General features: G+C 60.4%; 1 protein-coding gene across 1 annotated transcript; it reads left to right on the forward strand.

Annotated features, from left to right (window-relative positions):
• Positions 1 to 10,002: 10,002 nt before the first annotated feature.
• THBS3 (thrombospondin 3) lies at positions 10,003 to 25,226 on the forward strand. Its single transcript, XM_032767152.2, is given in 23 exon segments — positions 10,003 to 10,219; positions 10,537 to 10,793; positions 10,929 to 11,031; positions 11,851 to 11,877; positions 12,417 to 12,499; positions 12,973 to 13,024; positions 13,127 to 13,275; positions 14,136 to 14,276; positions 15,755 to 15,832; positions 15,924 to 16,076; positions 16,369 to 16,479; positions 16,794 to 16,901; positions 17,266 to 17,425; positions 17,610 to 17,663; positions 17,666 to 17,727; positions 19,587 to 19,639; positions 20,141 to 20,334; positions 20,793 to 20,971; positions 21,230 to 21,278; positions 21,623 to 21,819; positions 21,990 to 22,162; positions 23,090 to 23,229; positions 23,874 to 25,226. Coding segments are annotated over 23 exon segments (2,754 nt in total). The 5' UTR covers positions 10,003 to 10,047; the 3' UTR covers positions 23,933 to 25,226.
• Positions 25,227 to 25,458: the final 232 nt, after the last annotated feature.

Consider the following 25,458-nt stretch of genomic DNA (forward strand, 5'->3'; position numbering starts at 1 on the left):
CCCCACCCCTATACCCCAACCCCCCTGTACCCTCATTCCCTCCATGTGCTGACCCCCCGTGCCTCTGTGCCCCTATATCCCCTGAGCCTGATACACCCCTGCACTTTCCCTGTGCCCTGCCACCCTGGAGACTGAATCCCCAGCATCACCCCCTTGCAGAGGCCTGCTCATGTCTTTCTCCCCAGCAGACCCTGCAACTCCTTCTCTCAGCCCGTGTATCTCCAAAGGGCCTGCCTGTCTCTCCCCGGGGACTTCCTGCACTGGGCCATGGTAGAAACGGAGTGTCTTCTCTCAGCATTGCAAATTCCAAGGACAAATTATTTGTCACATTGGTTTTCTGTAGCAGCTAAACTGGGAATCTGTGCAGAATGAGTTTGAATGTGCAGTGAGTCGTAAAAGAATTGGAATGTTTTAGCTTAGTCCCCACATCGTAAACCTGCCACCCTGCCCTGTATGGGGCGGCTGGTCAGAGCCTGCTGGGAGGTGTTTGCAGGAGGATAGATGGGTGGGGGTTGGTTAAAGAGCTGCTTTTGCTCTTGACTCTGTGACCGATTCCTTGTGTAACCTCCTCTCTGCCTCAGTTTCCCCTCTGTAAAACACTGATAAGGCTTGTAAGGCTTTTAGTGATCCTCAAGTGAGCAGGGAATTGACAGCAGTTTAGCATCAATTGCTGCAGCTTTGCCAGACCCCAGGGAATGGTCACAGCTTTGCTACAGATGCTCTGTGCTGTGCTATGTCTGGCTTGGCCCAGCTGCAGCAGCATTGCGTTTACAATGCACTCATCATCATGGTATGAGGTATGCTGTGTGCAAAACTACTGTGGAGTTAGGAGGCTGTCACTGAGTCCCTGGGTGATGCTCTGGAACTGCTCCCCACAAAGCCAGGCAGGACTTTGGGGAGCCTCCTCTCCCTTGGAGCAGACTTGTTCAGGGCAAGAAGCTCACACGGCTTCACCTCCTGGGTCTGACATTGGAGCATTCAGCATATGCTCCTCTGTGCGCTTCCCACAGCGAGTCCGCCCAGGCAGGGTCCTGGGGAAGCCAGAGGGTCCTGTACGCACCCTCACTTCACTTTGCCATCAGACATGACTCTCAGCCAGCCAGTAACACAGAAGGTTTATTAGATGACAGGAACACAGTCCCAAGCAGGGCTCGTAGGTACAACCAGGACCCCTCAGCCAGGTCCCTCAGGGGGGCAAGGAGCTTAGACCCCAGACTTGGGGTTCCCTGCCTCTTCCCAGCCAGCCCAAAACTGAAACCAAAAACCCCTCCAGCAGGTTCTCCCCCTCTCTCTTTGTCCAACTTCCCGGGCAAAGGTGTCGACTCCCCACCCCCTCCTGGCTCAGGTTACAGACTCAGGTACCGTCCCCCACCTAAAGTCACCCCTGCTCTCCCATCCCCCCGCAGACAGCCCCGGTAAAACTAAATGACATTCCCAGGTCAATCCACCCCGCTCCCTACTGCATCGAAGAAGGCTCCCCCTGTCCCAGGGACACTGTGATTGTCACCTCGGTTGCTTATCCTGCGAAGACTGCAGAGGCAGCATATTGTGGGCTTGTACTGCATGTGAAAGAGCCTCTTCCGCAGCTTTTCCTGCAGGGAATAGTCTTCCTGTATCTTTCTCTCCCTGCCACATCTCAAATCCCATCTGAAAACCTCTATCTCGTCTCTAGCCAATACCTCTTAATTTCTCAGTCCTTCAGCCTCTGTTCTGCTATGCACACTGTTCCGGGAACCGATGGTTTACAAGAGAGGCTCTACTGCTTGAAGCTCTTGCACCGAAAAGAGCTACCTGAAAACTGCAAACACGAAATTGAAGGAACTAAACCCTAACATGCATCTGCAACGGGGCTCATCCCTTGTGCCAACAAAAGGCAGAGTGTGTGCTGGATTTGCCACACTGAACCGTGGTCTTCGCTGGAGAGGCAGCCTGGCCCCCCTCGGAGAGCGTGTGCATGGAAAGTAAGTCAGCTGCAGCTGAATGGGAGTGAAGCAGCCCCCAAATCGGGGCCCAGGGCTCCCTGGGGATGTCGTTGTAAGAGAGGGGAGACTGCAGAGTTGATAATAGGTCTGTTAATACCTGCGGATCTCCCCTCTCCGCGCATGGCAGGCCATGGGCTGGGTGGTGACACAACTCTCCTGCCTGCTCATGTCTTCCCAGCTTTCGTTCATGGAGAGAGGGGCGCTTGCATCACAAGCTGTGCTGTCCTTGTCTCTGCCTTTCCCACCGTTTGCGGGGCCTCTGGGGCTGCGGGGGGTGCAAGCTGCCTGGAGCAGACTTTCACCTGGAGAAAACCCCCAGAATAAGCTGCAGTTTGACCATGTTCTCTCTGGATCTAGTCCCCTGGGATGTGCGTGTCAAGAGCTCCTGCCTCTGCCTCTCTAGCTAGCAGCACATCTGAGTCCCCATCCTGTTCTTAGCAAGGAGGGTGGTGTGGGCCTGTTCAGACACTGCATGTTTTCAGGAGGTCGTGATGCTTGGATCCAAACCCACCCAACAGTGTGCAGCCTGCGTTCCAGAGCGCATGTTGCCATGGAAAGAAAACAGGGGTGGGGGAGCAGCACACGGAAAGCACGAGGATGGAAAATCTCTGCTCTCTGTAATTTGGGAGAATCCAAGCAGGAATTCTGTCTCCCCCTCCCTCTTTGGAGTCCCTGTTAATTAGGACTCGGGTTAGTCCCTTGCCGCAGTGGATCGAGCCGAGCCACTGGCATTGGCCTGCCTGGCTGAGAGCAGCAGGAAGGGCCAGGGCTGGAGGGAGCCCACCTGGGCATGGCTCATCGCGTTGTTATGGCGGCAATGGAAACAAAGAGTAAACACGGCTGACGCTGCACTCAGTGAGCCTCGGTGCGGCAGAGGGCTTGGCTGTGGTTCAGGAACGACCTTCCCGGCCAGCTGCGTGAAGTCGCCAGGGAGCTCCTTGTGTCCCATGGGCCCCAGTCAGACACGGACACATTCAAACAGCTGGGGAACACTCCCCACACACTAACAGGCAGGCCTAGAGAGTCACAGCTCTCACCCCGCCAGGGTCCAGCCTCATGGCTGCATCCCCGAGCCGGGGAGAGGGAGGGGGAGGGTACCAGGATGGCAGAGCAGGATTCGGGAGATCTGACAGGTTCTGCAGACAGCAAGGTGCAGAGATGGTGCAGGACATGATGCTGTGGGAGTGGATGGGACTTTGGAGTGAAGACTCCAGTCCATTGGGTCAACAACAGGAAATCAGACCACTCACTTGTCTTAACTCTCTGTAAACCGACCCTCCCCCACACTGCCTCCAGATTCTGTGTCCTGCAAACCTGTGCCATCCCCAAATGCACTGACCGTCCGGAGCCTCACCGGAAAGGACCTGTGTCATTGCAGGCAGCTCAGCGAGGACGCCCAGCCAGCCCCAGCTAGAGAATGGCCTATCCTCATTGGCCACCGTCAGAAGTTGGGCTCTAGGGAACATGGATCAAAGGCCTGGCCTCGTTCTGCGACCCTCGTATGTGCACTGCTGCCCTGGTCCTGTGGGATGCCAGCTGGGTGCCCTGACCAATGGTGCCTCCCCATTCCCTGATCTGTGGGTCCACGCCTGCCCCCCTCTGCCTTTCCCTGCTAGCAGACTTCAGAGGTGAAGGTGCTTCCAAGATGACCTCGTTGTGTTGTTCTGGAGCTTAGGTCGGGTCCTGAGAGCTGAATTATGCAGCTGTGCAGCTGCTAGGTGGCCTGGCTTTGCTGCCTCACCTTCAGCGTGGGCTGAGAACAACCTGTCTTGGGACTTAGGCTTCCCATGGAGGGAGGGGACACCCCCCCTGCCATGGCAGACTCTCAAATGAATGTGTGGAGTTAAATCTCCTGTGTATCTGGCAGGCCCTGGGGCATGTGGGAGTGACTCCCTGTCTCTGGCAGGCCTTGTGATATGTGGGGGGTGACCTCCTGTCTCTGGAAGACCCTGTGGGATGGAGGGGGTGTGACTCGGCACAATGGTTGGTGTCAATCGTTGTCTGGGTGATGGTGTATCATGGGCCGTATGCTGCACACTCCTGTCAGGAAACCTCTCCCAGGGGTGCTTGTGCAAAGCCCAGCATTTGGCTGCTCGTGCAAAGAGGTGCACGGGGTCACTGGTGCAACATGCTGCACTCAGCTTTCCAGCTCACAGTGGCTTGGAGCTGGAAGAGAGCATCCATCCTTTGTTCCAAGTTCCCATCCTCCTTCTGGGTGCTGACACTGCGGCAGGGTACGTGTGTGTCTCCTGCACACATGGGCACACAAATATGCACCAAGGCTGGTTCCAGACTGACTGACCCCCCCATGACCCTGCAGCAGCCAGCAGGATCTGAAGTCAGGCTGTCAGGAGTTGGGCCTGGGGAAGGTGGCCAGTGGTGGGTGGCAGCCGTCTGGTCCTGCTGTCTCACAAAGACAGGGCTGCCTGGGTAATCAGAGCTCTGGTGAGGCCGGGCCATTGGAAAGTGAGCCACGGACAGCCATGTAGATGCTGGCTGGAAGTCTCCTCCTCTGCCATCTAGGGCCATTACCTTCCTGCACTGATTTACCTGGCGGTGCAGAACTGGCCCACGAGCCCACCTGTCTGTCTGCAGGCCTAATGGTGACTAATAGCCCACCGCCGGCCTCCAGCCCCTTCCTGGCCAGGCCAGGGGACGTCTGGCAGCAGCTACCCCAGGGCAGGGAGAGCCCTGCCAGTGCTCAGCGGTGCACCTCTCTTCTGAACCCCAGCCTCCATCAGAGGCAAGATGACCCCCAGTTTCCATTCCAAAGCCACACGTGCTCCAGGGCAGGGCAGCCCCCAGGTGCCCCCAGCAGAGACCCAGTGCACCCCAGGGTGCAGCAGCCCCCGGGTGCTGCAAGCAGAGACCCAGCGCACCCTGCCTCGTGCCGCTGCGAGCTGCTGACAGCCGGGGGCCGGGCTCCCCGCGGCGTGGGAGGGGAAGAGGCCTGCGAGCCAGCTGGCCTGGCGGCGGCTCAAACCTCCGAAGCCGGGCTGCGCGCTCCAGGTCCCGGCGAGGAGCGCCCCTGATTGACGGCTCTTTGTTTCCGCCCGCCATCCCCCGCCCCAGAGCAGCAGCCTCGGGGCACCGGCGCTTCGCCTGGGCTTCCCCCGCGCGCAGGGGCTGGGGAGCAGCATGGAGAAGGGGGCGCTCTGCGGGCTGCTGGCGCTGCTAGTCCTCGGCGCTGCCAGCTCTGCCAGGCAGGAGCTGCAAGGTAAGCGGGGCCCCGCCGTGCCCCAGCCCGGGGGAGGTGCGGGCTGGGACTGCCCGGTCCGGTCCTGCCCCGCCCCGGCCGGCTGCAGCCTGCTGCGCTCCAGGGCGCGCTGGGACCCCGAGGGAGGCAGAGGGATCCCCGAGTGTGTTTCGGCTTCAGCCTGCCGGGTGCGGAGCCGGGCGCTGCGCCCTGGGGTAAGGGAGAGACCGCCCCGAAGATCTGCCCTTCTCCTGGGGGGACCTGCCTGCCCGGGCCGGGGCCGTGTGGAACCTGGAGCTACAGGATGGTGCCAGGGATGCTGCAGTGAATGGATGGAGTGTGGGGTTGTGAGGAACTGCAAGGGCTGGAGAAGCTGGGTTAGGGGCCGGCGCGTGGCGGGGGAAGGGAGCCGAGGGCCGAGATGGACTTTCTGGGAGCTGCAGGCTGGGGAAGTTGGAAATCCTGGGTATAGGGGGATGGGGTCACTGAGGTGTCTGGGAACTGGCTGGGATTTGGGGAGTGGAGGGACTGGGAAAGGGCAGATAGGAGCAGCGTGTTGCCCCACACCCCTGCCCAGCCTCTCTTCTGTATCCCCTCTCTGTGAGCTGAGGAGTGGAGGAGCCTGGGATTCACATGCCCCACTGTCCCAGCCAGTGGCTTCCAACTCTGCAGCAGAAGGAACTGGCAAGTGCTCCTGGAACCCTCCTTCCTCAGCCAGGACAGCCCGTCTGCACTCAGCTCCGTGATATCGGGCTGGTGGCTGGAACCTGGATTCCTGACCTCCCTGGGAGGTCTGGCACTAGGGGCTGTGGAGAGCTACAAGGGTCTGGGTCTCTGTGCTGCAGTACAGAAGGACATTCTTCCCCCCAAGCCTGGAAACCACAGAGCAGCCTGCAGTGTGGTGCTGCTGGGGGGTCCATCCAGGACAGGGTGTTGCCCACAGCGCTCTGCAGGGACTAGTGGTGGTGAACCAGACCTAAGGCTGTGTAGAAACTTAGCAATCTAAATATTCAGCTGGTAGCTGAGAGCTGAGCCAATGCCTCTGGTTGCAGACCTGCAGCTCCATGTGCAACCAAGTGCTAGCAAAGGGACTGGCTGGTTCCGGAGCAGCCCGTGGTCGGAGTTCAGAGGCGCTGTCAGGATAGGTATTATTCGGGGGTGCTCATTGGCCAGGAGGAACCCACAGGCCTGGGGTCAGAGTTCAGAGGTGCTCAAAGGGTCAAGGTGCTAGATGTCTAGGATACAGCCTGAGGTCAGAGTTCAAAGGGCTGCGTCACCCTCTGTTGGTGACCCGGAGTGCCAGCCTGAGCTGGCTGGGACATTCAGGGAGCTTCCTATCAGGGCTGGATTTGAGGGCTGCTGGATGAGCTCACCTAATGCAGGGAAACTCATCGGGGGCACAGGCTACACCCTGCTGCCCCGGATTCCCTTGCAGAAGGAGCAGGCAGCATCTCAGGGTGCACTGGGGTATCTGTGTGCCCCACGCACACGATGTCATTGTTAAAGATTCTGTGGGGTTTTCCAGGGTGCCGCTGGTGTGGGACGGCTGCCAGGTCCTACCCCAGAGGTGGCTGAATCAGCTGAGGGATCCCTGTACTCAGTATCCAGGACTTCCTATCTCCAGTGTGCTTTTTGGACCTGCACTGGTGACCCTCCTAGCTCCGTTGGGTGGGGGGCAAGTCTCAGTCTCACCCCTTTCACAGGCGTGGGAGCTGCAGTGGAGAGGTGGAGTAAGGGAGACCGTAGCAGGGACAGGATCTGAAATCTGGAGCACCAGGCTCCCGGTCGCTCTGGAGCAGGCTGTTCGGAGTCTGGTGAATGGAAGTGGGGTGGGCACCCGCTGCGGTTTTCACAGAGGCAGGTCCTATGGCCACTGAACCTTTAGTCCAGACGAGTGCATTGCTGGTGGAGACATGCCAGGCATTAGGACCGGCAGCGATAAACCCCACCCCAATGCCCCATTCCAGCATCTCTGTGGCTTGGCCTCCCTGCTGTCTGTTTGTGAGGGACTCCCAGGACCGGACCTGGCTGTTTCCAGAGGTGGCTGTCCTGGCCCTGGGGGGGGGCCTGGGCCAGGACAGCCACCAGCCTGTCTGCCTGCGATGCCGGAGCGCCACCTTGTGGGGAGTGCTCCCCCGCTCTGCCAAGCCGGCACCTTTCCACGGGGCTGCCACTGCCCAGGCTTGGTCTCCCTGTGCTCCCACGCGAGAGGCCTGTGGGCTCAGCTCCAGGAGAGGTTTCTCCCTCCTTGTGCCGGGTGCTTCAGTGGCCAGGCCCCTGGGGCTCTACAGCAATTTCTCCTGCACTGACGCAAGGGAAGAAGAGTGACCTGGGCAGGGAAGATGAGGGGGGATCCTGGGCGCGCCGACGAGCTGGAGAGGAGAGACTGATCCTGGCTCAGGCAGAATGGAAAGGATGCCAGCCCTCCAGGGCAGGAACTGCAGCCTCTGAGCTCTGTGCCCATCTGTCACGGAGTTCCCGGGCGATGCTCTGGAACTGCTCCCCACTAAGCCAGTCAGGACTTTGGGGAGCCTCCTCTCCCTTGGAGCAGACTTGTTCAGGGCAAGAAGCTCACACGTCTTCAATCTCCTGGTCCTCCTGGAGCATTCAGCAATCCTCTCCCTCCGTGGGCTTCCCACGAGCCACCAGCCAGGCGGCGGTCTGGTGAGCCACAGGGTCCTGCACCCCACTTTGCAGTCAACATGACTCTTAGCCAGCAGAAACAGAGGTTTATTCCGATACCAGGAACAGGATCTAAACAGAGCTTGAGAAAGCGAACCAGACCCTCGGCCGGCGTCCATTCTAGGGGCAGGTGAGCCAGACCCTAGGTCTGCATCTATCTCGGTCCCCAGGCAGCCTCAGGACTAACACCCCTCCAGCCCTCCTCTCTGCCGCCCCTTTCCCGGCCAGGAGGTCCTGATCCTTTGTCTCCAAACACTCAGTCGGCACTTTGCAGGAGGAGGGCCCGGCGCCATCGTCTGCTAGGAGAAGATGCCAGGATTTAGGTGCACTGGCCTCGTTTGCTCTGCGCATCACACACCTTATCCACCACCTAGTACTTAAAACCTGCCTAGACACTGAGGCACCACACCACTAGTATTCAGAGAGCAAACATTAAAAACAGTCCCAGTTCGTCAACACATCTATAAAAGGGACCTAAAACACAACCAGGAAACCTACAGACAGTTAGTTTAACTCTTGCCAGGGGAAGATCATGAGCAAGAAAATTAAAAATCATCTGCAAACCCGGAAGGTGGTAAGGTGATAGGGACCAGCCAGCATGGAATTTGTAAGACCAATCAGTGTCAAACAATCTGAATAACTTCTTTGAAATACGAGTTAACTGTTTGTGAAGTGCAGAAGCGGTGAGACTGTGGTATCTCCTAGACTTTAGTAACGGCATTTAGATATCGGCTCTCGCATGAATCCTGATCGATAAACTAGGCACAATTACATTTAGATGGGTCTATATAAGGTGATTGCCATAACTGGCTGGATTAACGTACTCAGAGAGTAGTTATTAATGGCTCATCCTGCTGGAAAAGGTATAAGCAACGAGTGGTCCGCAGGGGTCTGTGTTGGGACTGGCCTGTTCTATCTTCAGCAAACGACTTAGCATGTTGGCATTAGAAAGTACACTATATCCAGTTTGTCAACGATTCCACTGGAGGAGTTGCACCTGCTTTGGAGGAAGGATCAAAATTACAAAATGATCTGGCAACATTTGGAGACATAGGTCTGAGGTACGACGGATAGAAGTTCATGCAGACAAATGCATAGTGCTCCCTTAGGAAGGAACAATCAGTTCACACGTACAGATATGGGAAGAGACTGTCTGAGGAAGGAGTTACTGGCAGAAAGAGAATTCTAGGAGTCGAGTGGAACCACAAGCTAAAATAAGAACAGTGTGATACTGTTGCACAAAAAAGCAACGTGATTTCTGGGATGCAATGAAACAGGTGTGTTGTAAAACAAGACAGGAGAGTCATCTCCGCTCTAGCTCAGGGGGGGGGGGGGGGGGGGCGGGGGGGGGGGCGCTGCGTTAGGCCTCACTGAGTATTGGTCCAGGTCTGGCACCGCCATTCCCCAAAGATGTGGAGAAATGAGAGGGTCCAGCAGAAGAGCACAATGAATAATTAAAGGTCTGAGAACATTCACCTATGAAGGGGGGGAAAAGTAGGAGATGGGGGAAAAAAGGCTGAAATCATTGGGTTTATTTAATTGGAAAAGAGACGACTGAGAGGGACATGATAGCAGAGTTCGGGTATCTAAAAAGGGTGTCATCCGGAGAGGGAAAACTTATTCACCTTAGCCTCTAATGACAGAACAAGTACATTGCTTAAACTGCAGCAAGGGAGATTTAGGTTGGACATTAGGAAAAAGTTCCTAACTGTCAGGGTAGTTAAACACTGGAATAAATTGCCTAGGGAGGTTGTGGAATCTCCATCTCTGGAGATATTGAAGAGTAGGTTAGATAAATGTCTATCATGGATTGTCTAGACAGTATTTGGTCCTGCCATGAGGGCAGGGGACTGGACTTGATGACCTCTCGAGGTCCCTTCCAGTCCTAGAGTCTATGAATCTATGCTCTGCCAGGCAGTCACCCCCCTGGAGGTAGAGTGGGTTTGCTCTGTTTGCATCTGTCCATCTCTGGTATTTGCAGCGTGTCCTTCACTGCCCTCTTTGACCAGCCATGCCCCTTGCGGGGGAAGCTTTTCAATGTCTCCCCAAGCGCTGTGCTCCCTCGCCCGGGGGTGACAGGCAGGTCCTGGGTTAGGGTCTCTGCAGGTACCTCTGCCTGTCAGTGCGATTGCCTGTTCTCTCCTCCCTGCAGTCCTAGACCTGCTGACGGTGACTGAGGTTCGGCACATGGCTAGTGTGGCAGACAAGATCAGGACCCAGCTACTGGCAGTTGATGACATTTACCTTCTCTCCACCTTCCGCCTGCCCCCCAAGCAGGGCGGGCTGCTCTTTGGCCTGTACTCCAAAAAGGACAACACCCGGTGGCTGGAGGCCTCCGTCATTGGGAAAATCAACAAAGGTAAGGGGGTTGCTGAGCCAGGGACGGGGGTGCCCGTCGGGAGATGGGACGCCTCTGGGCTTGTGCCTGTCTCAGACCCTGGAAGAGAAGTGGACAGGTGGGGTATATGGGGGCAGTTCACGCACGGAGCTGGCAGTGGGCGGGCTCTGCGGGGAGGGGAAACCCTGGAGGTTGCATCAGTGGACCTGGCTGTCAAGACGGGCAGTCTGCTGGGTCGGGTACATTGGCTGGCATGGGCGTGCCGGGCAGAGCATGCCTGTCCCCTGGGGATCCCCACCCTGTGGAGAAACCTTTACGGCTGGTCATTTGCTCGGCAGTGCTCGTGCGCTACATGCGGGAAGATGGCAAGGTGCACTCCGTCAACCTGCAGCACGCCAGCGTGGCGGACGGGCGGAGCCACACGGTGATCGTGCGGCTGAGCGGCCTGCATGGGGACAGCCTGGCCATGGAGCTCTACGTGGACTGCAAGCAGGTGGACTCCAGCGTGGGGCTGCCCGAGATGATGATCCTGCCCCAGGCCGAGGTGGAGTCGGTCGAGGTGCGCACAGGGCAGAAGGCCTATCAGAAGATGCAGGTGAGCGAAAAGGGGGTGCAGGCTGGGAGCTGCAGGGCTGCAGGAGCCCAGTGCTGGAGGTGACCGTGTCCCACGGGTACCAGGACCATGGCAGTGGGACCCCAGAGACTGAGCCATTTTCTTTTTGTGGATCAGGGGTTCATGGAGTCAATGAAGCTGATTCTAGGAGGGTCCATGAGCCGAGTTGGGGCCCTGAGCGAATGTCCCTTCCAAGGGGATGAATCCATCCAGAACGCAGGTAACTTCAGGAGGCACCGCAGGGGTGCACGTGGGCTGCACACACACGTCATACATCCAACACAGGCACCGCAGGGGCGCGTGTGGGACGGACACATGTATGTCATACACCCCACACGGGCACTGCACGGGCACACGTGGGCTGCACACACGTATGTCATACACCCAACATGGGCACTGCAGGGGCGCACATAGGCCACACACAGGTATGTCATACACCCCACATGAGCACCGCATGGACACACTGTCACACATCCAACACGGGCACTGCACAGACATACACACACATGTTACATTCTGAACAAGGGCTACATAGCGGCACATATAGGGGGTCCAGGTACACATACACATGTGTCTTACATATTGAACAGGCGCAACTGCAGTGACATGGACAGAATCTGAATCATGCGTGTTACACATGGAAAGCAGGTGACCCAGACGTGTGTGTCACGTAGGAAACACAGGTGGCCACAAGCTCATGCGCACACAGGTTGCTGAGAGAGTCCGTCAGGGAAAGCACAACTGGGTGGTGCCACTTCCTTCTCCTCCAGCACCTGACGCCGCCAGGGCAGGCTCTCCCCAGCAGCCTCCTCCTGGAGGGCACGAGGCCTCGAGCCACCTGGAAGCTTTCCTGTGGGGATCTGGGGCATTCATCATCTCTGGTCCCTTGGCGTTTGAGGGAGGGACGATGCTGCAGCCTGGCAGGCTGCTGTTGGCTTCCATCCGGCCAGTGGCCACCCCTGAGCCGTGGCCTTGTGCCCCAGGAAGGCAGGTGATGGGCTAGCCAGACTAACTTCTCCTCCTGTCTCTTCCCTTGCAGTGACCGGGGTGCTAAACTCCATCCTGGGTGAGTTGCTGGCTGCTCGTCACCCTCCCACCCCCTGGGGTCTGGGGAGCCACTTGTGGGCAGCTGGAGGCCTCAGGGATGCCGGGTGGGGAAGGGGAATCGTGCAACTGTCTAGTGACCTCGCCTTTTGCCCAGCCACACCTTGGCACAAACACTGCCAGAGCCACAAATGCAGTGAGTTTGGGGGTCTCAGCCTGCTGCCTTGTGCACAGCATAAGGCCACTGAACAGGAGTGTTATCCTGTGCTCAGAAGACCCAGGGTTGGGATAGCAGGAGCACTAGCAGGGCTGTATGGGCCCTGATCTGCGTTGCTCGGCCCTGGCTCTGTCCGTCTTGGCAGGTCTGGTGACCGGGGAAGAACCAGGAGGCCAGAGTTGACTCGGGGTTTGTCCCTGGTGGGCTTGGCTCCTACTGGCCACTAGGTGGTGGCGTCTGCCCTTCCCCATGGGCTCAGGGTGGCAGTGGGCAGAGTGGTCCCCAGCCAGCGGCCCCCAGAATCTTTGCCCTGGACCCTGACCGTGTCCTTTGTGTGTGGGCAGGTGAGCAGGCCAAAGCCCTGGTTACTCAGCTGACCCTCTTCAACCGGATCCTGGGGGAGCTGCAAGAGGACATCCGCGACCAGGTGAGCCAGCGTCAGGGGCCAGTGCTCCTGGCTCCAGGGCAGCCCCCTTGCTGTGGCAGGATCGGCACAGTCTGGATGTGGCTGTTAGCCCGACTCTCGCCCTGGCCCTGTGAGTTGGCAGGGGTTTGGGTGCTGGGGTGGAGTCTGGGGTGCGGGGGGAGGCAAGGCACAGGTAGGGTCACCGAATATAACCACAGCTGGGAGCCAGGCGACTCCCCAGTGCTTCACCTACCCCCCCTCCCAGATTGGTTCCCATGCCTCCCGCCCTCCGAGACTGACTCACCTGGCCCCTTCCCCTCTCTCTGGGGTGTGAAGAAGGTTCTTGTGTCCTTAACTGGGCCCTGTAGTGGCATTTGGGGGTGCAGCATCTCCCCCTCTTGCTGCCCAGTGCGGGGACTGTCTGGCCTGCAGACTGTGCCTTGCCCGATGCCCAGGTCCCTGGCTCTGACTCCCTCCATTTGGCTGCCTTGCAGGTGAAGGAGATGTCTCTGATCCGGAACACCATCATGGAGTGCCAGGTCTGTGGTGAGTGCCTGGGCCCTGAGAGAGCTGGCGCCCACCTTGGGGGTCCCCTTCCCTGTGCTGGGCCGGCCAGCTGACCTGCCCCCCTCCCGGCTCTATCTGCAGGGTTCCACGAGCACCGCTCTCGCTGCAGCCCGAGCCCCTGCTTCAGTGGCGTTGACTGTATGGAGACGTACGAGTACCCCGGGTACCGCTGTGGGCCCTGCCCGCCCGGCTTCGAGGGCAACGGCACCCACTGTGCTGACATCAATGAGGTGAGAGCCCCCCCTGCCATTCCCTGGGGCCAGCGTTTCCGCGGAGTGCCCCCTCCCCCCCCTCCGCCGTGACCCCGGGGACAGCGTCTCTGTGGAGCCCCGCACCCCAGGGCCAGCATCTCTGCAGAGTGCCCTCCCCTGCGCCCCCTAGGCCAGCGTCTCCGCAGAGTGCCCCCCCCGTGCCCCTGAGGCCAGCGTCTCCACTGAGGCCGCCCTCCCGGGGCCAGCATTTCCGCGGAGTGCCCCCCGCCGCGCCCCTGGGCCAGCATCTCTGCAAAGCGCCCCCTGCTGTGCCCTGGGGCCAGCATCTCCGCTGACCCCCCCTCCACTGCGCCCCGGGGCCAGCGTCTCCGCCAAGCACCCTCCCCGCCGCGCCCCTGGGGCCAGCGTCTCCACAGAGCACCCTCCTCGCAGCGCCCCCAGGGCCAGCGTCTCTGTGGAGTGCCCCCCCCCCCCGCCGCACCCCTGGGGCCAGCATCTCTGCACAGCTAGCAGCCGGGGTTCATGGGGGCCCAGGAGACACCACCCCGTCCGCCCCCAGCACGCAGTGGGGCTCCATTACCTTCTGGCTCCAGGCTCAGGGAAGCACCTCTGTGCCACAGCTGCCCATTAGAGTCGCAGCATCCCCCAGGGGGTGCCTGCAGGCTGTGCCCTCTAGAGAGGGTGTCGGGACCCCACTGCTCACCAGCTCCCATCTGGCGAGGGCTGCTGATCCTGCAAATCCCCGGCTCTCACAGCAGGGGAGTCTCAACTTTCGGTGAAAACAGAATTTCTAGCCATGGTGTCTGTGGGAAGCACTGGGGAAAGTCACTCAAATGATCCGCTCCCCATGGGCCTCATGCCATCTCTCTGTCTCACAGTGCAGTTATGCAGATCCCTGCTTCCCGGGCTCCAAGTGCATGAACAGCGCGCCTGGCTTCCGCTGCGAGCCCTGTCCTCACGGCTACAAGGGGAACCTTATCTCTGGCGTGGGCACAGACTAAGCCAAGGCCAGCAAGCAGGTGAGTGCAGAACCTCCACGCTGGCCCTGCTGCTGACAGCTCCGTGCAGCTGGGAGCCTCTGGAAAGCGCAGGAGGCGGGTGCAGCTGTGAGTGGGTTCCCCAAGCAGGCTCTGTGCCCAGCCTATGCCAATGGGTGCTGTGGGGATATGTAGCCCGGGGGGGGAGGTCTGGGGAGGGTGAGACAGTACGAGACAAAGGGCTGAGTGATGGTCTCCACCTGTTGGGCCTGGTCTCCCCCTGGCAATTCTGCGGGGGGAGCCTGCGGGGAACACTCAGCTGGGGAGGGGCAGAGTCCCTCTGGGGAGAGGGTATTGCAGTGTAACGGGGGGGCGTTATGCTGCTGATGGGGTCTAGGCTGGGCCCAGCCCAGGAACCACTTGCCCCTGTGCACTCAGAAGCACCTATAGGAGCCGCAGGCAGGGAGAAGCCAATGAGGGCCTGAGCTTGAGGCTCCTGGGTGCAGGGTGTCACGGAGTGTGGGGGAGTCCGGCCCTGCACCCCTCTTCCTGGGACTCTCAGAGACTCTCAGCCAGCCAGTAAAACAGAAGGTTTATTGGACAACAGGAACACAGGTTACAGCAGAGCTTGCAGGCACAGTCAGGACCCCTCCATCGAGTCCTTCTGGGGGTTCAGGGTGCTTGGATCCCAGCTTAGGCTACCCTAAATTCCAACCACCCAGCCCCAAACCGAAACTGAAACTAACCCCCTCCAGCCGGCCCCTTCCTTTGTCCAGCTTCCTGTGCAAAAGTGTTGACCTCCCACCCCCCTTGCCTAGCTCAGGTTACAGGCTCAGGTACAGTCCATCCCCTAAAGTCCTCCCCTGCTCTCCCATCCCCCATGCAGACAGCCCCTACTCCATCACACAGGTTGAGGCTTATAACTGCATGCACTGGGACCCCTGAGAGCAGGGAGGGTTGGGAGCTGCAGAAGCCAGACAGAATGCAGGGTCTCTGTGGTGTCGGGCTGGGGGGGTCCCTGTGCATGCTAAGGATAGTGCAGGGTCGCTGTGGTGCCAGGAATGGTGTGGGATCCCAGGAATGGTGTGGGGTCCCTGTCGTGCTGGGTTGTGTGTGTCCCTGTGGTGCTACAGGGGGATGAGGGCGCGATGTCCCTGTGGTGCTGGGGGGTGTCCCCATAGTGCTGGGGGAGGCGTCCCTGTGGTGCCAGGGGTGTGTGCAGGTTCCCCATGGTGCTGGGGGAGGCGCAGATTCCCTGTGGAGCTTGGGGGGGCACGGGTTTCCCGTGGTGCTGGGAGTGTGTGTGTCCCCATGGTGCTGGGAGAGGTGTGAGTGCCCCGTGGTGCTGGAGGGGGTGTGGGTTCCCTGTGGTGCTGGAGTAGGGGGGTTCCCGTGGTGCTGGGGTAGGGGGGTACCTGTGGTGCTGGGGGGTGTCCCTGTGGTGCGTACCCATGCTGGGGAAGGCACAGGGTCCCCAGGGGCCTGTGCCACTGAGTGACCATCTCTCTGGGCTGCTGCAGGTTTGTACAGATATTGACGAATGTAACGATGGCAACAATGGCGGCTGCGACCCAAACTCCATCTGCACCAACACGGTGGTGAGTAGCACCTGCCCCCTTGCCCGCACCGAGCGGCCTGGGCCGGGACTGCCTGGGCATGTCTCACCTGCTTGGCCCCGTCTCCCTGCAGGGCTCCTACAGGTGTGGGCCGTGTAAGGCTGGGTTCCTGGGGAACCAGACGCTGGGCTGCATCCCACAGAAATCCTGCAGCAGCCCCACCCATAACCCCTGCGACATCAATGGCTACTGCATGTTTGAGCGGAATGGCGCCGTCTCCTGTGCGGTGAGCGGGGGGCGACAGAGCCAGGGCAGGCCCAGTGAGCATGGGGGACGGGGGGCAGAGCTGGGACAGGGCCCAGTGAGCATGGGGGTGGGGGGCAGAGCTGGCGCAGGACCCAGTGAGCATGGGTCGGGGCAGAGCCGGGACAGGGCCCGGTGAGCATGGGGGGCGGGGGCAGAGGCGGAGCAGGACCCAGTGACTGCTGCGGTGGGGTGCGGGAGCAGACATAGCTGGTTGCTCCCTGTGGGCCCCTTCCCCCCATGACGGCTCCCGCTTTCCCCACCTCTCCCTCCAGTGCAACGTGGGCTGGGCCGGGAACGGGAACGTGTGTGGACGGGACACGGACATCGATGGCTACCCGGACGAGCCGCTGCCCTGCATCGACAATGACAAGCACTGCCAGCAGGTGTGGGGCTGAGATGAGGGGGGCTGGTGGGGGGAGACGCATCCCTGGGACAAGAAGGGCTGGTGGGGGAGTATCCAACCCTGAGGCAAGGGGGACTGGTAGGACAGGGAATCCAGCCCCCCGGGGCAAGGAGGGTCAGTGGGGGGGACCCAGTCCTGGGGTCTGGAGGCTGGCCATGGGACCCTGGCCTGGGAGGGGTGCAGCAGAGAGAGCAATGGGGGTTCCAGGTTCCAGACTGGTTGGAGCTGGGGTGGGGGGTGGCTGCTAGCGACAGAGCCGGGGGCAGCAATCCTAACATGGGTTCCCCGCTCCAGGACAACTGTCGGATGACGCCCAACTCTGGGCAGGAGGATGCTGACAATGACGGCGTTGGGGACCAGTGTGACGACGATGCGGACGGAGATGGTATCAAGAATGTGGAGGTGCCGTGGTGCTGCGGCCTGGGCTCCGTCCCTGGCATTTGGTATGGGTGGGGGCAGGTGTCCCACAGACCCCCTGCCATGGCGCCCAGGGAACGAGGCTTTCTGCTCATGCTGGGCTCTCAGCCAAGAGCCCCCATTGATGGCACCTATGACAGTGTCCCCCAGCATAGTGGAGGCAGGATCTGTCCTTCACCTCCCACCCCCCAGCTGGGATGGGGGTCTCTCCCCATTCCCCCGTCGCCGTGACAGAGGTCTCTCCCCATTCCTCCCCTGGGATGGAGTCTCTCCATGCCCCCCCACGGCAGAGATGAGGGGGTCTCTCCCCATCTCTCCCCAGTGATGGGGGTTTCTCTCTCGCTCACAGGACAACTGCCGACTCTTCCCCAACAAAGACCAGCAGAACTCAGACACCGACTCCTTCGGGGACGCCTGTGACAACTGCCCCAATGTACCCAACAACGACCAGCGGGATACAGACAGTAATGGTGAGGGAAATGCCTGTGACAACGACATTGACGGGGATGGTAAGTGAGGGGAGCTGGCGGCTGGACCAGGAGGGGGCTGGGCTGGGAGGGTTGGGCAGTTGGAACCTGGATGACGCGGCGGGGTCGTGTAGGCCGGGGGGCTGGCCCGGAGTGGCGGCTACTGGGGCAGGGGCTTGTCGCAGTGCCCATTCACACACACACACACACTGCTGTCCCTCAACAGGGATCCCCAATGTTCTCGATAACTGTCCCAAGGTGCCCAACCCGCTGCAGACGGACGGGATGAGGATGGCATCGGGGATGCCTGTGACAGCTGCCCTGAAATGAGCAACCCCACTCAGGTATGGAGGCCGGGTGGCACTGACCCTGCCATGCCCGACCCTGGCAGCCAGGGTGTCACGAAGTGTGGGAGTCAGGGCCCTGCACTCCCCACTTCCTGCAATCACCGGGACTCTCAGCCAGCCAGTAACACAGAAGGTTTATTAGAGACAGGAACACAGTCCCAAGCAGGGCTTGTAGGTACAACCAGAACCCCTCGCCCAGGGCAAGGAGCTTAGACCCCAGACTTGGGTTCTCTGCCTCTTCCCAGCCAGCCCAAACTGAAACCCCAAACCCCTCCAGCAGGCTCTCCCTCTCCTTTCCTCTCCCTCTCCTTTTGTCCAGTTTCCCGGCAAAGGAGTCAACTCCCCACCCCCTTCCTGGCTCAGGTCACAGGCTCAGGTACTGTACCCCGTAAGTCACCCCTTGCTCTCCATCCCCATGCAGACAGCCCCAGTAAATCTAAACGACATTCCAGGTCAATCCACCCCACTCCCTACTGCGTCACACCGGAGCCACAGACTACGACTGTGAGGGGGACCATGGACTATCTAGTCTTGTCTCCCCACACCTGACATGTGGTGGGCTGAACCGTCAGGGCTGGGGCGGGAGTCTCTTCATCTGACCCATTACAAATTATGGAGTGTGCTGCCTGGCCCTGGTACAGAGCCTCCAGGAGCTCTGCCAAGCCCGCAGCTCGGGCTTTCCCACGGGGGGTCTGCAGTCCCTGGCTCTGAGACTGGGCTGTTGGGCTGCAGCCCCCAGCCCTGGTTCTCTCCACGGGCTCCCAAGGGCGAGTCCAGCCAAGCTATGACTCCTGCTTAGAGGATCTTTCTCCTGGAGGGGGCAGCACACCCCGCGAGTAGCTGCATGCACACGGTGCAGCCTCGTCAGAGCAAGCCAGCATTTATTAATCACCTGGAATCCAGCCCTGGCAGGCGCAGGTCAGCGTGGTGAAGCCAGGCTGCAGACACAGCCTGAGCTGGGCAAGGAAACTACCTGATACCCCAGGCTCTTCTGGGATCCATTCTGGGGCTCCCCTGCCCCGGCCTCGGGAACAACCTTAACACAGACCCCTCACATCTTATACCCTGGTGCTGTGTCCCCCTCTTCCCCTGCCTCGGCTGAAGGAGTTCAGAGCTAATGTGCCAGTCAGTTGCTGAGGCTACTGTTCTTTCCATTCATACGTGGACAGTCCTTGGTAGTTCGTTCACACCTGCCAGGGCCTGCACGTGTGCCTCCAGCACCTGGCTTCTATTCCTTTGTCCCACTGAGTGCGCAAACTGTATCACCGTATAGTGTTCAATAAAATGTTACCAAAAATTTACACATTTTCTACACCCCGACTACTGGGATACCTGAGAGCCCCCTCTTCCTCAGTAGCTGGGGGTGCCTGGGGCAGGGATCCCCCTCTCCCTCAGTAGCTGGGGGTGCCTGGGGCAGGGATCCCCCTCTCCCTCAGTAGCTGGGGGTGCCTGGGGCAGGGATCCCCCTCTCCCTCAGTAGCTGGGGGTGCCTGGGGCAGGGATCCCCCTCTCCCTCAGTAGCTGGGGGTGCCTGGGGCAGGGATCCCCCTCTCCCTCAGTAGCTGGGGGTGCCTGGGGCAGGGATCCCCCTCTCCCTCAGTAACTGGGGGTGCCTGGGGCAGGGATCCCCCTCTCCCTCAGTAGCTGGAGTGCCATGGGGGTGGCTGGGGCAGGGAGCTTCTTCTCCCCCAATAGCTGGGGTCCCATTGGGGTCCCCTGGGTGACTGGGCAGGCAGCCCCCTCTCCCCCAGTAGCTGGAGTCCCATTGGGGTGGCTGGGGCAAGGACCCCCCTCACTACCAATCAGGGCTGTCCCTCGGAGGTTCCTTGCTGAACTAGAGCTCTGGTCTCTTTCAGACAGATGCGGACAGCGACCTGGTGGGAGATGTCTGTGACACCAATGAGGACAGGTGGGTGCCCATGTCCCTACCCTGCCCAGCAGAGACAGGCTGGAGGGGGCAGCTATTGGCTTTCCTGCCTCTGTCCCTCCCTGGCAGGAGGGAAGCGCGGGTCCCTGTGGGGCAGCAGGGCTCTCTAGGGGGCAGTGGGAGTTCCTCAGGACTCATAGACTCATAGACTTTAAGGTCAGAAGGGACCATTATAATCATCTGGTCTGACCTGCACGATGCAGGCCACAGAATCTCACCCACTCACTCCTGTAACAAACCCCTAACCTATGTCTAAGTTACTGAAGTTCTCAAATTGTGGAGTTGGGATAGCGAGAGCCTAGGGGGAGATGGGGGTGGCAGGAGCCCTGGGGGGAGTCCATTGGGGAAATTTGGGGTCCCAGGGGGAGATGAGCATTACTGGGGGGCACGAGGGGCTTAGAGGAGGTCGTGAGGGGTCTCGGGGGATCCATGGATTCCTGTGTTGTACTCCACACGCACTTATCCCACTCCATGTCTGCTCAGTGATGGGGACGGGCACCAGGACACCAAGGACAACTGTGCCGAGATCCCCAACAGCTCCCAGCTGGATTCGGACAACGATGGGCTGGGGGACGAGTGTGACAACGACGACGACAATGACGGCATCCCCGATTACATGGCGCCCGGCCCCGACAACTGCCGCCTCATCCCCAACCCCAACCAGAAGGACTCGGACGGTGAGCGGCCCGGCCTGGCAGGGAGCAGCACGGGTCAGGCCTGGGCAACTTGAAGGAGCCAGCCGCCCCTGCAATGCAGACATGGGGGCTGCTGCCACACAGACTGCACTCCTTTGGCCCAGGAAACGGGTCCTGCTGGGACAGGCATGTCCTGGCCACTGGAACAGTGTCCGCCCAATGCTCTGCTGGCATGGAAATGTCATCCAGAGTCAGCCCCCAACTGGCAGCTACAGCACCGAGTGCCAGGCTGGCCAAAGCTCTGTTGCTCCTAGGCCCTAGAGTCCAGTGAGCTGGAGGCTGAGCCCCGCCTGCTCTGTCCGGCGCCCTCCCCTGGCGCCGTGTGCTGTGCCCCGCACCCTTCCCTCCCCTCCCCGGGCACCCCCACCTTCCCCCCGCTTTGCACATGTGGGTGCTTGCCCTCGGCCTTTCCCGTGACCAGCTGCATATTGTGTGCCCAGGGAACGGTGTGGGCGACGTCTGTGAGGAGGATTTCGACAATGACACTGTGGTGGACCAGCTGGACGTGTGTCCGGAGAGCGCCGAGGTAACACTGACTGACTTCCGGGCCTACCAGACCGTCATCCTCGACCCCGAAGGGGATGCCCAGATCGACCCCAACTGGGTGGTTCTCAATCAGGTACAGTTGCGCCAGGGTACGTGGCCTGTGTGAGCTGCATGGGAGACTCAGCCCTATCTCCTGTTCCCCAGCTGGTGCCTGGGGCACACAGCACTGGGGAGGGTGAAAGCAGGGAACAGCGTGGGGAGCTCCTCCCTGCAAACAGAAGGGACAATGGCTGGGGCAGTGTGTGGGGCAGAGAAGTGCTGGCCCTGGGGCAGGGCACTTAGAGCTGCACTGACAGAGACTGAAAGTCACATCCAACTTCTCTCCTTCCAGGGCATGGAGATTGTGCAGACCATGAACAGTGACCCGGGCCTGGCAGTAGGTAGGTGGGTTTTCCTGGCCTTTGCCCAAAGTTCCCGTGCCTCTGTTGGTCTCTGCAGCAAGTTACACCTCCCCATCTCCCCCTCATCTCTCCCAGTTTTCCTCATCAGCTGAGATTTAAGGTCCAGGCTGCCCACTCCCCCCACAAGCGTGACCTCTGGGTCCCAGAGCCAGAGACAGGAGATGAAGGCTGGGAGGCAGCAGGCTGCTGGGGTGATGCTGGACAAGGCCTTGTCTCGCCATGGCCAGTCCCCCAACTGGAGCACTGAGGTCCCTTCCCCTCTTGCCCAAGTAGCCCAGGTGTGGTTGCCCCTTGCTAACTCTCCACCTTGCCCTTGTGCACAGGCTACACGGCCTTCAATGGGGTGGACTTCGAGGGCACCTTTCACGTTAACACCATCACGGATGACGACTATGCTGGCTTCATCTTCAGCTACCAGGACAGTGCCAGTTTCTACGTGGTGATGTGGAAGCAGACAGAGCAGACGTACTGGCAGGCGACGCCCTTCCGGGCAGTGGCTGAGCCAGGTCTGCAGCTCAAGGTCAGTGCTGGGCAGCCGGGGAGCTGCATGGGAACCCCCAGGCCTGGACACAGCATCAGGCAGCCAGCTGAGTCCAGTAGATGCTGTCCCTGCCCCACTGTGGGCACCCTAGTCCCCATCCTCCACCCTTGGGATCCCTCTCCACTAACTCTCCTGCCCGCTTCCTACAGGCCGTGAAGTCCAAGAATGGCCCCGGGGAGCACCTGCGCAACGCCCTGTGGCACACAGGCCACACCCCAGACCAGGTCCGGCTCCTCTGGAAAGATCCCCGCAACGTGGGCTGGAAAGACAAGACCTCCTATCGATGGCAGCTCACACACCGGCCCCAGGTTGGCTACATCAGGTGAGAATGGGGAGGGGCAGGCCCAGAGCCCGGCAGTATGAGCAGGATGGGCATGGAGAGCACGCACCCCACTGGGGATAGTGCGGCTGGTGGGGGTGTCCCCGCACCCCGCGGGTTTGGTGGAGCTCCAGTAGGGATAGTGGGGTTGGCGGGGGGGGACCTCAGCACCCTATGGGTTTAGTGGGGCCCCCAGTGGATATAGTGGGGCTGGCAGGGGTGTCCCAGCACCCCGTGGGTGGACCTCCAGCGGAGCTGGTGGGGGAACCCCGGAGCCTTGTGGGTTTGGTGGGGCCCCCAGTGGGGATAGTGGGTTTGGCAGGGGGACCCCAGCACCCCATGGGTTTGGTGGGGCCCCAGGGAGTATAATGGGGCTCTTAGGGGGACCCTAGAGCTCTGTGGGTTTGGTGGGGCCCTCAGTGGATATAATGGGGCTGGCAGGGGGACCTCGGAGCCCATTCTCAGGGCAGGGGGCCCCACTGGAAGCTGGGTCCAGGAGGACGGCCATGCAAGGCAGTTTCCTTTTTAACCAGGCCACCGCGCTGGTTGGCAGCTCCTGGGGGGTGGGTGGGGGACGTGTTTGTGCAGCTCAGCGCCTGGGAACCGGCCCCCACAGCCCAGCGCTGACTCCATTCACAAGCTGGGCCTCAGCGGCCATTGTCCCTGTCGCCATAGCAACCCAATCCCGGCTCGGAATGCTCTGGCCCAGCAAAGGCCTTTCACATGCAAACAGGCCGAACAATGGGGCCCGGAGAGGCCAGGTGCTGGGGCCTGAGAATGTCCCTTCCTGAGCCCTGGGGGGCAGTCTGGGAGCTGACTGTCCCCCAAGGGGTGCCCTCTCCTCTGTACATGGCCCCCCAGGTCTCTCCGGCCCATGGCACTCCCACCCCATGGCACTATGCTCACTGGGCCTGGCCCGTCTCTCCCCAGGGTGCGGCTTTATGAGGGACCCCGTCTGGTGGCTGACTCTGGGGTGATCATCGACACCACCATGCGGGGCGGGCGGCTGGGCGTCTTCTGCTTTTCCCAGGAGAACATTATCTGGTCCAATCTGCAGTATCGGTGCAATGGTGAGCGTGGCGGGGCAAAGGGCATGCTACTCCAGGATTCAGCACCGAAGCCCGTCTGCCCTGCTCTGTGACCTGCCCAGGCAGGGAGGGTGGGGGTGGGGGTGGGGCCGGGGCCCCCCCACACCTGGGCTGGACTAGGGGTTGTGCCAGGCAGTGCCCATGCAGCCGCGGTGTCAAGAACTTGACAAGGCTCTTCTCAGCATAGAGCATTCGGATTTTATTGACATTCTGCCAGGGACGGGGGGCTCGGACTCCGGGCCCCTCCACTGGGGTTGCTGAGGGCACCGGTGTAGGTGCTGATCTCTGTGACATGGGGAGCTGCAGCCCGCTTAGGGGTCACTAAAGGGCATTCACTCACTGGTGACCCAGAGTCAGATCAGAGCCAGCACCCCCGCGAAGAAAAGGTCTGTGTCCCATTCCCCTGAACCAGCTGAGCCCGCCCCCCCCCCACACCACCCCCCAGGCCTGCATCAGACCTGGCACCCCCTAGAGGGGAAAGCCCCTGTGTCCCACTCCCTGAGCCAGACGGAGGCATGAGCCTGTAGGATCAGGGTGTAGGAGCCCCTATGGGTCAAAGTGCCCAGTGATCCCTGTTTCCGGGTTCCCCCTGCATTTGCCTTCATCCTCTCTCTCCTACCTGGCAGACACGATCCCAGGAGACTTTGAGCCTTTCCGCCGATTCCTGCTGGAGGGCCGTGAGTGAGGCAGCCTCCTTCCCCAGCCACACCCAGGACCTCTCCAAGTGCGTCACCAAAGGACTACTTGTGGCCTCCTCAGCCTCCTCCCTGAGCTGGGCCTTGGCCTCTCCCTGTCTGTGGCCCACAGGCCTCCACGCTGTCCAGACCTGGGTACTGGAACCCATCGGGACTTGTGTTCCAGCTAACTGGTACTAAAGTGCCTGCCCAGCCCAACTGTCTCCCCCTCAGCAGGATAACCAAATCACACACCCTCGCCAGGACCCAGCCTCATGGGGCTCTGTAGCTGGGCATTGAGCAAAGGACCACAAGGCAACTGGTGCGTCTGCCGGAGGATTGGGGCCATCAGGCAAGCTTCTCCAGTTGGTACTGCTAGTGCCCAAAGCACCCGCCCCCAGCCCTGGCGCTCCTTCTCCTGCTGGAACCTTCACCCTGAGTCTGGCCATAAAGTTCTGATTGTTTTCTACCCTGTGCGCCTTGTTTCTGGGTGGGGTGGGAGGCAGGGTGAGGAGACAGAGGGCAGATCGACCCCAGCACTTGGAGCTGCTTGCCTTGTAGATCCCAGTATCCCCTGGGTTCACCGGAGTCCTGTTTCCCATTTGAAGCTTGTCCAGGGCTGGTGGGAATGCTGGGATCTCTCTGGGATGCTGCTAGCTGCAGAAAGGAACCTAGACTATGTCCTCTTTGCTGACATGCACTTCCAGTCTTACTGCGGTTTCTAGCCTGTACTGGCAGGGCACTGCTGGGAGGAAGCTTGCAGCACTGAGGTCTCAGCTAGGCACTGAGAGGGCACTGCTGTTGGGAAGCGTGTGGCGCCTGCGTCCTCAGCTGGAAACTAACAGCACACTGTTGGGAGGAAGTTTGCAGCACTGGGAATCGTGACAGGCCACTGCTGAAAGAAGCTCACACTCATGGTAAGTCAGCCGTGGCAGGAGGGGTAACTAATCCCTTGCCAAGGAACCTGTTCCAGGACGGGGCACTTGTCTCCTTGCTGAGCGGCTCAAATCCCTTCAGACTCCGGTCGGGACGAGTGCAAGACGAATGCAATGCCTCTGAAAGATAGTCATGCCAATTACAGCTCCCCCAACCTTAAAATGAAAGGGACTGGCTCCCCCCTGCAGGGCTGGGGAGCAGTGAGAGAGGCTGGGCAGGAGGGGGCGGCTCTGGAACCTCGGGTGAGCCCAAGGAGGCAGGAGGCCGGGACGAGTGCAATATTGGTTGGTGATAGAACAACACTGCACAGCATCCCGTCCCTCCTGCGGCCCTGGAAGGAGGTGCCAACCGCAGCCCTTCGCCCAAGCGACGTCTCACCTCCGCTGGGCTCATCCTCTGAGGCTCACTCTGCTCCAGGGGGTAGCGCCTGGCTCCACGGCTTCCCCTGGCCTCAGGGTCAAGGCTGGGCCCCGGCTGACAGCTCCTGGGAAAGTTCAGGAATTACTGATCCCCCTGGCACAAGCCCAGGGCTCTCTGAAGACCCAGGCGGGCCAGAACCGCCCCAGCCAGGGGGTTGACCTGCCTGGAGCCAGTGGGTCCT

This window comes from Chelonoidis abingdonii, chromosome 11 (genome assembly GCF_003597395.2).
Source record: "Chelonoidis abingdonii isolate Lonesome George chromosome 11, CheloAbing_2.0, whole genome shotgun sequence".
NCBI lineage: Eukaryota > Metazoa > Chordata > Testudines > Testudinidae > Chelonoidis > Chelonoidis abingdonii.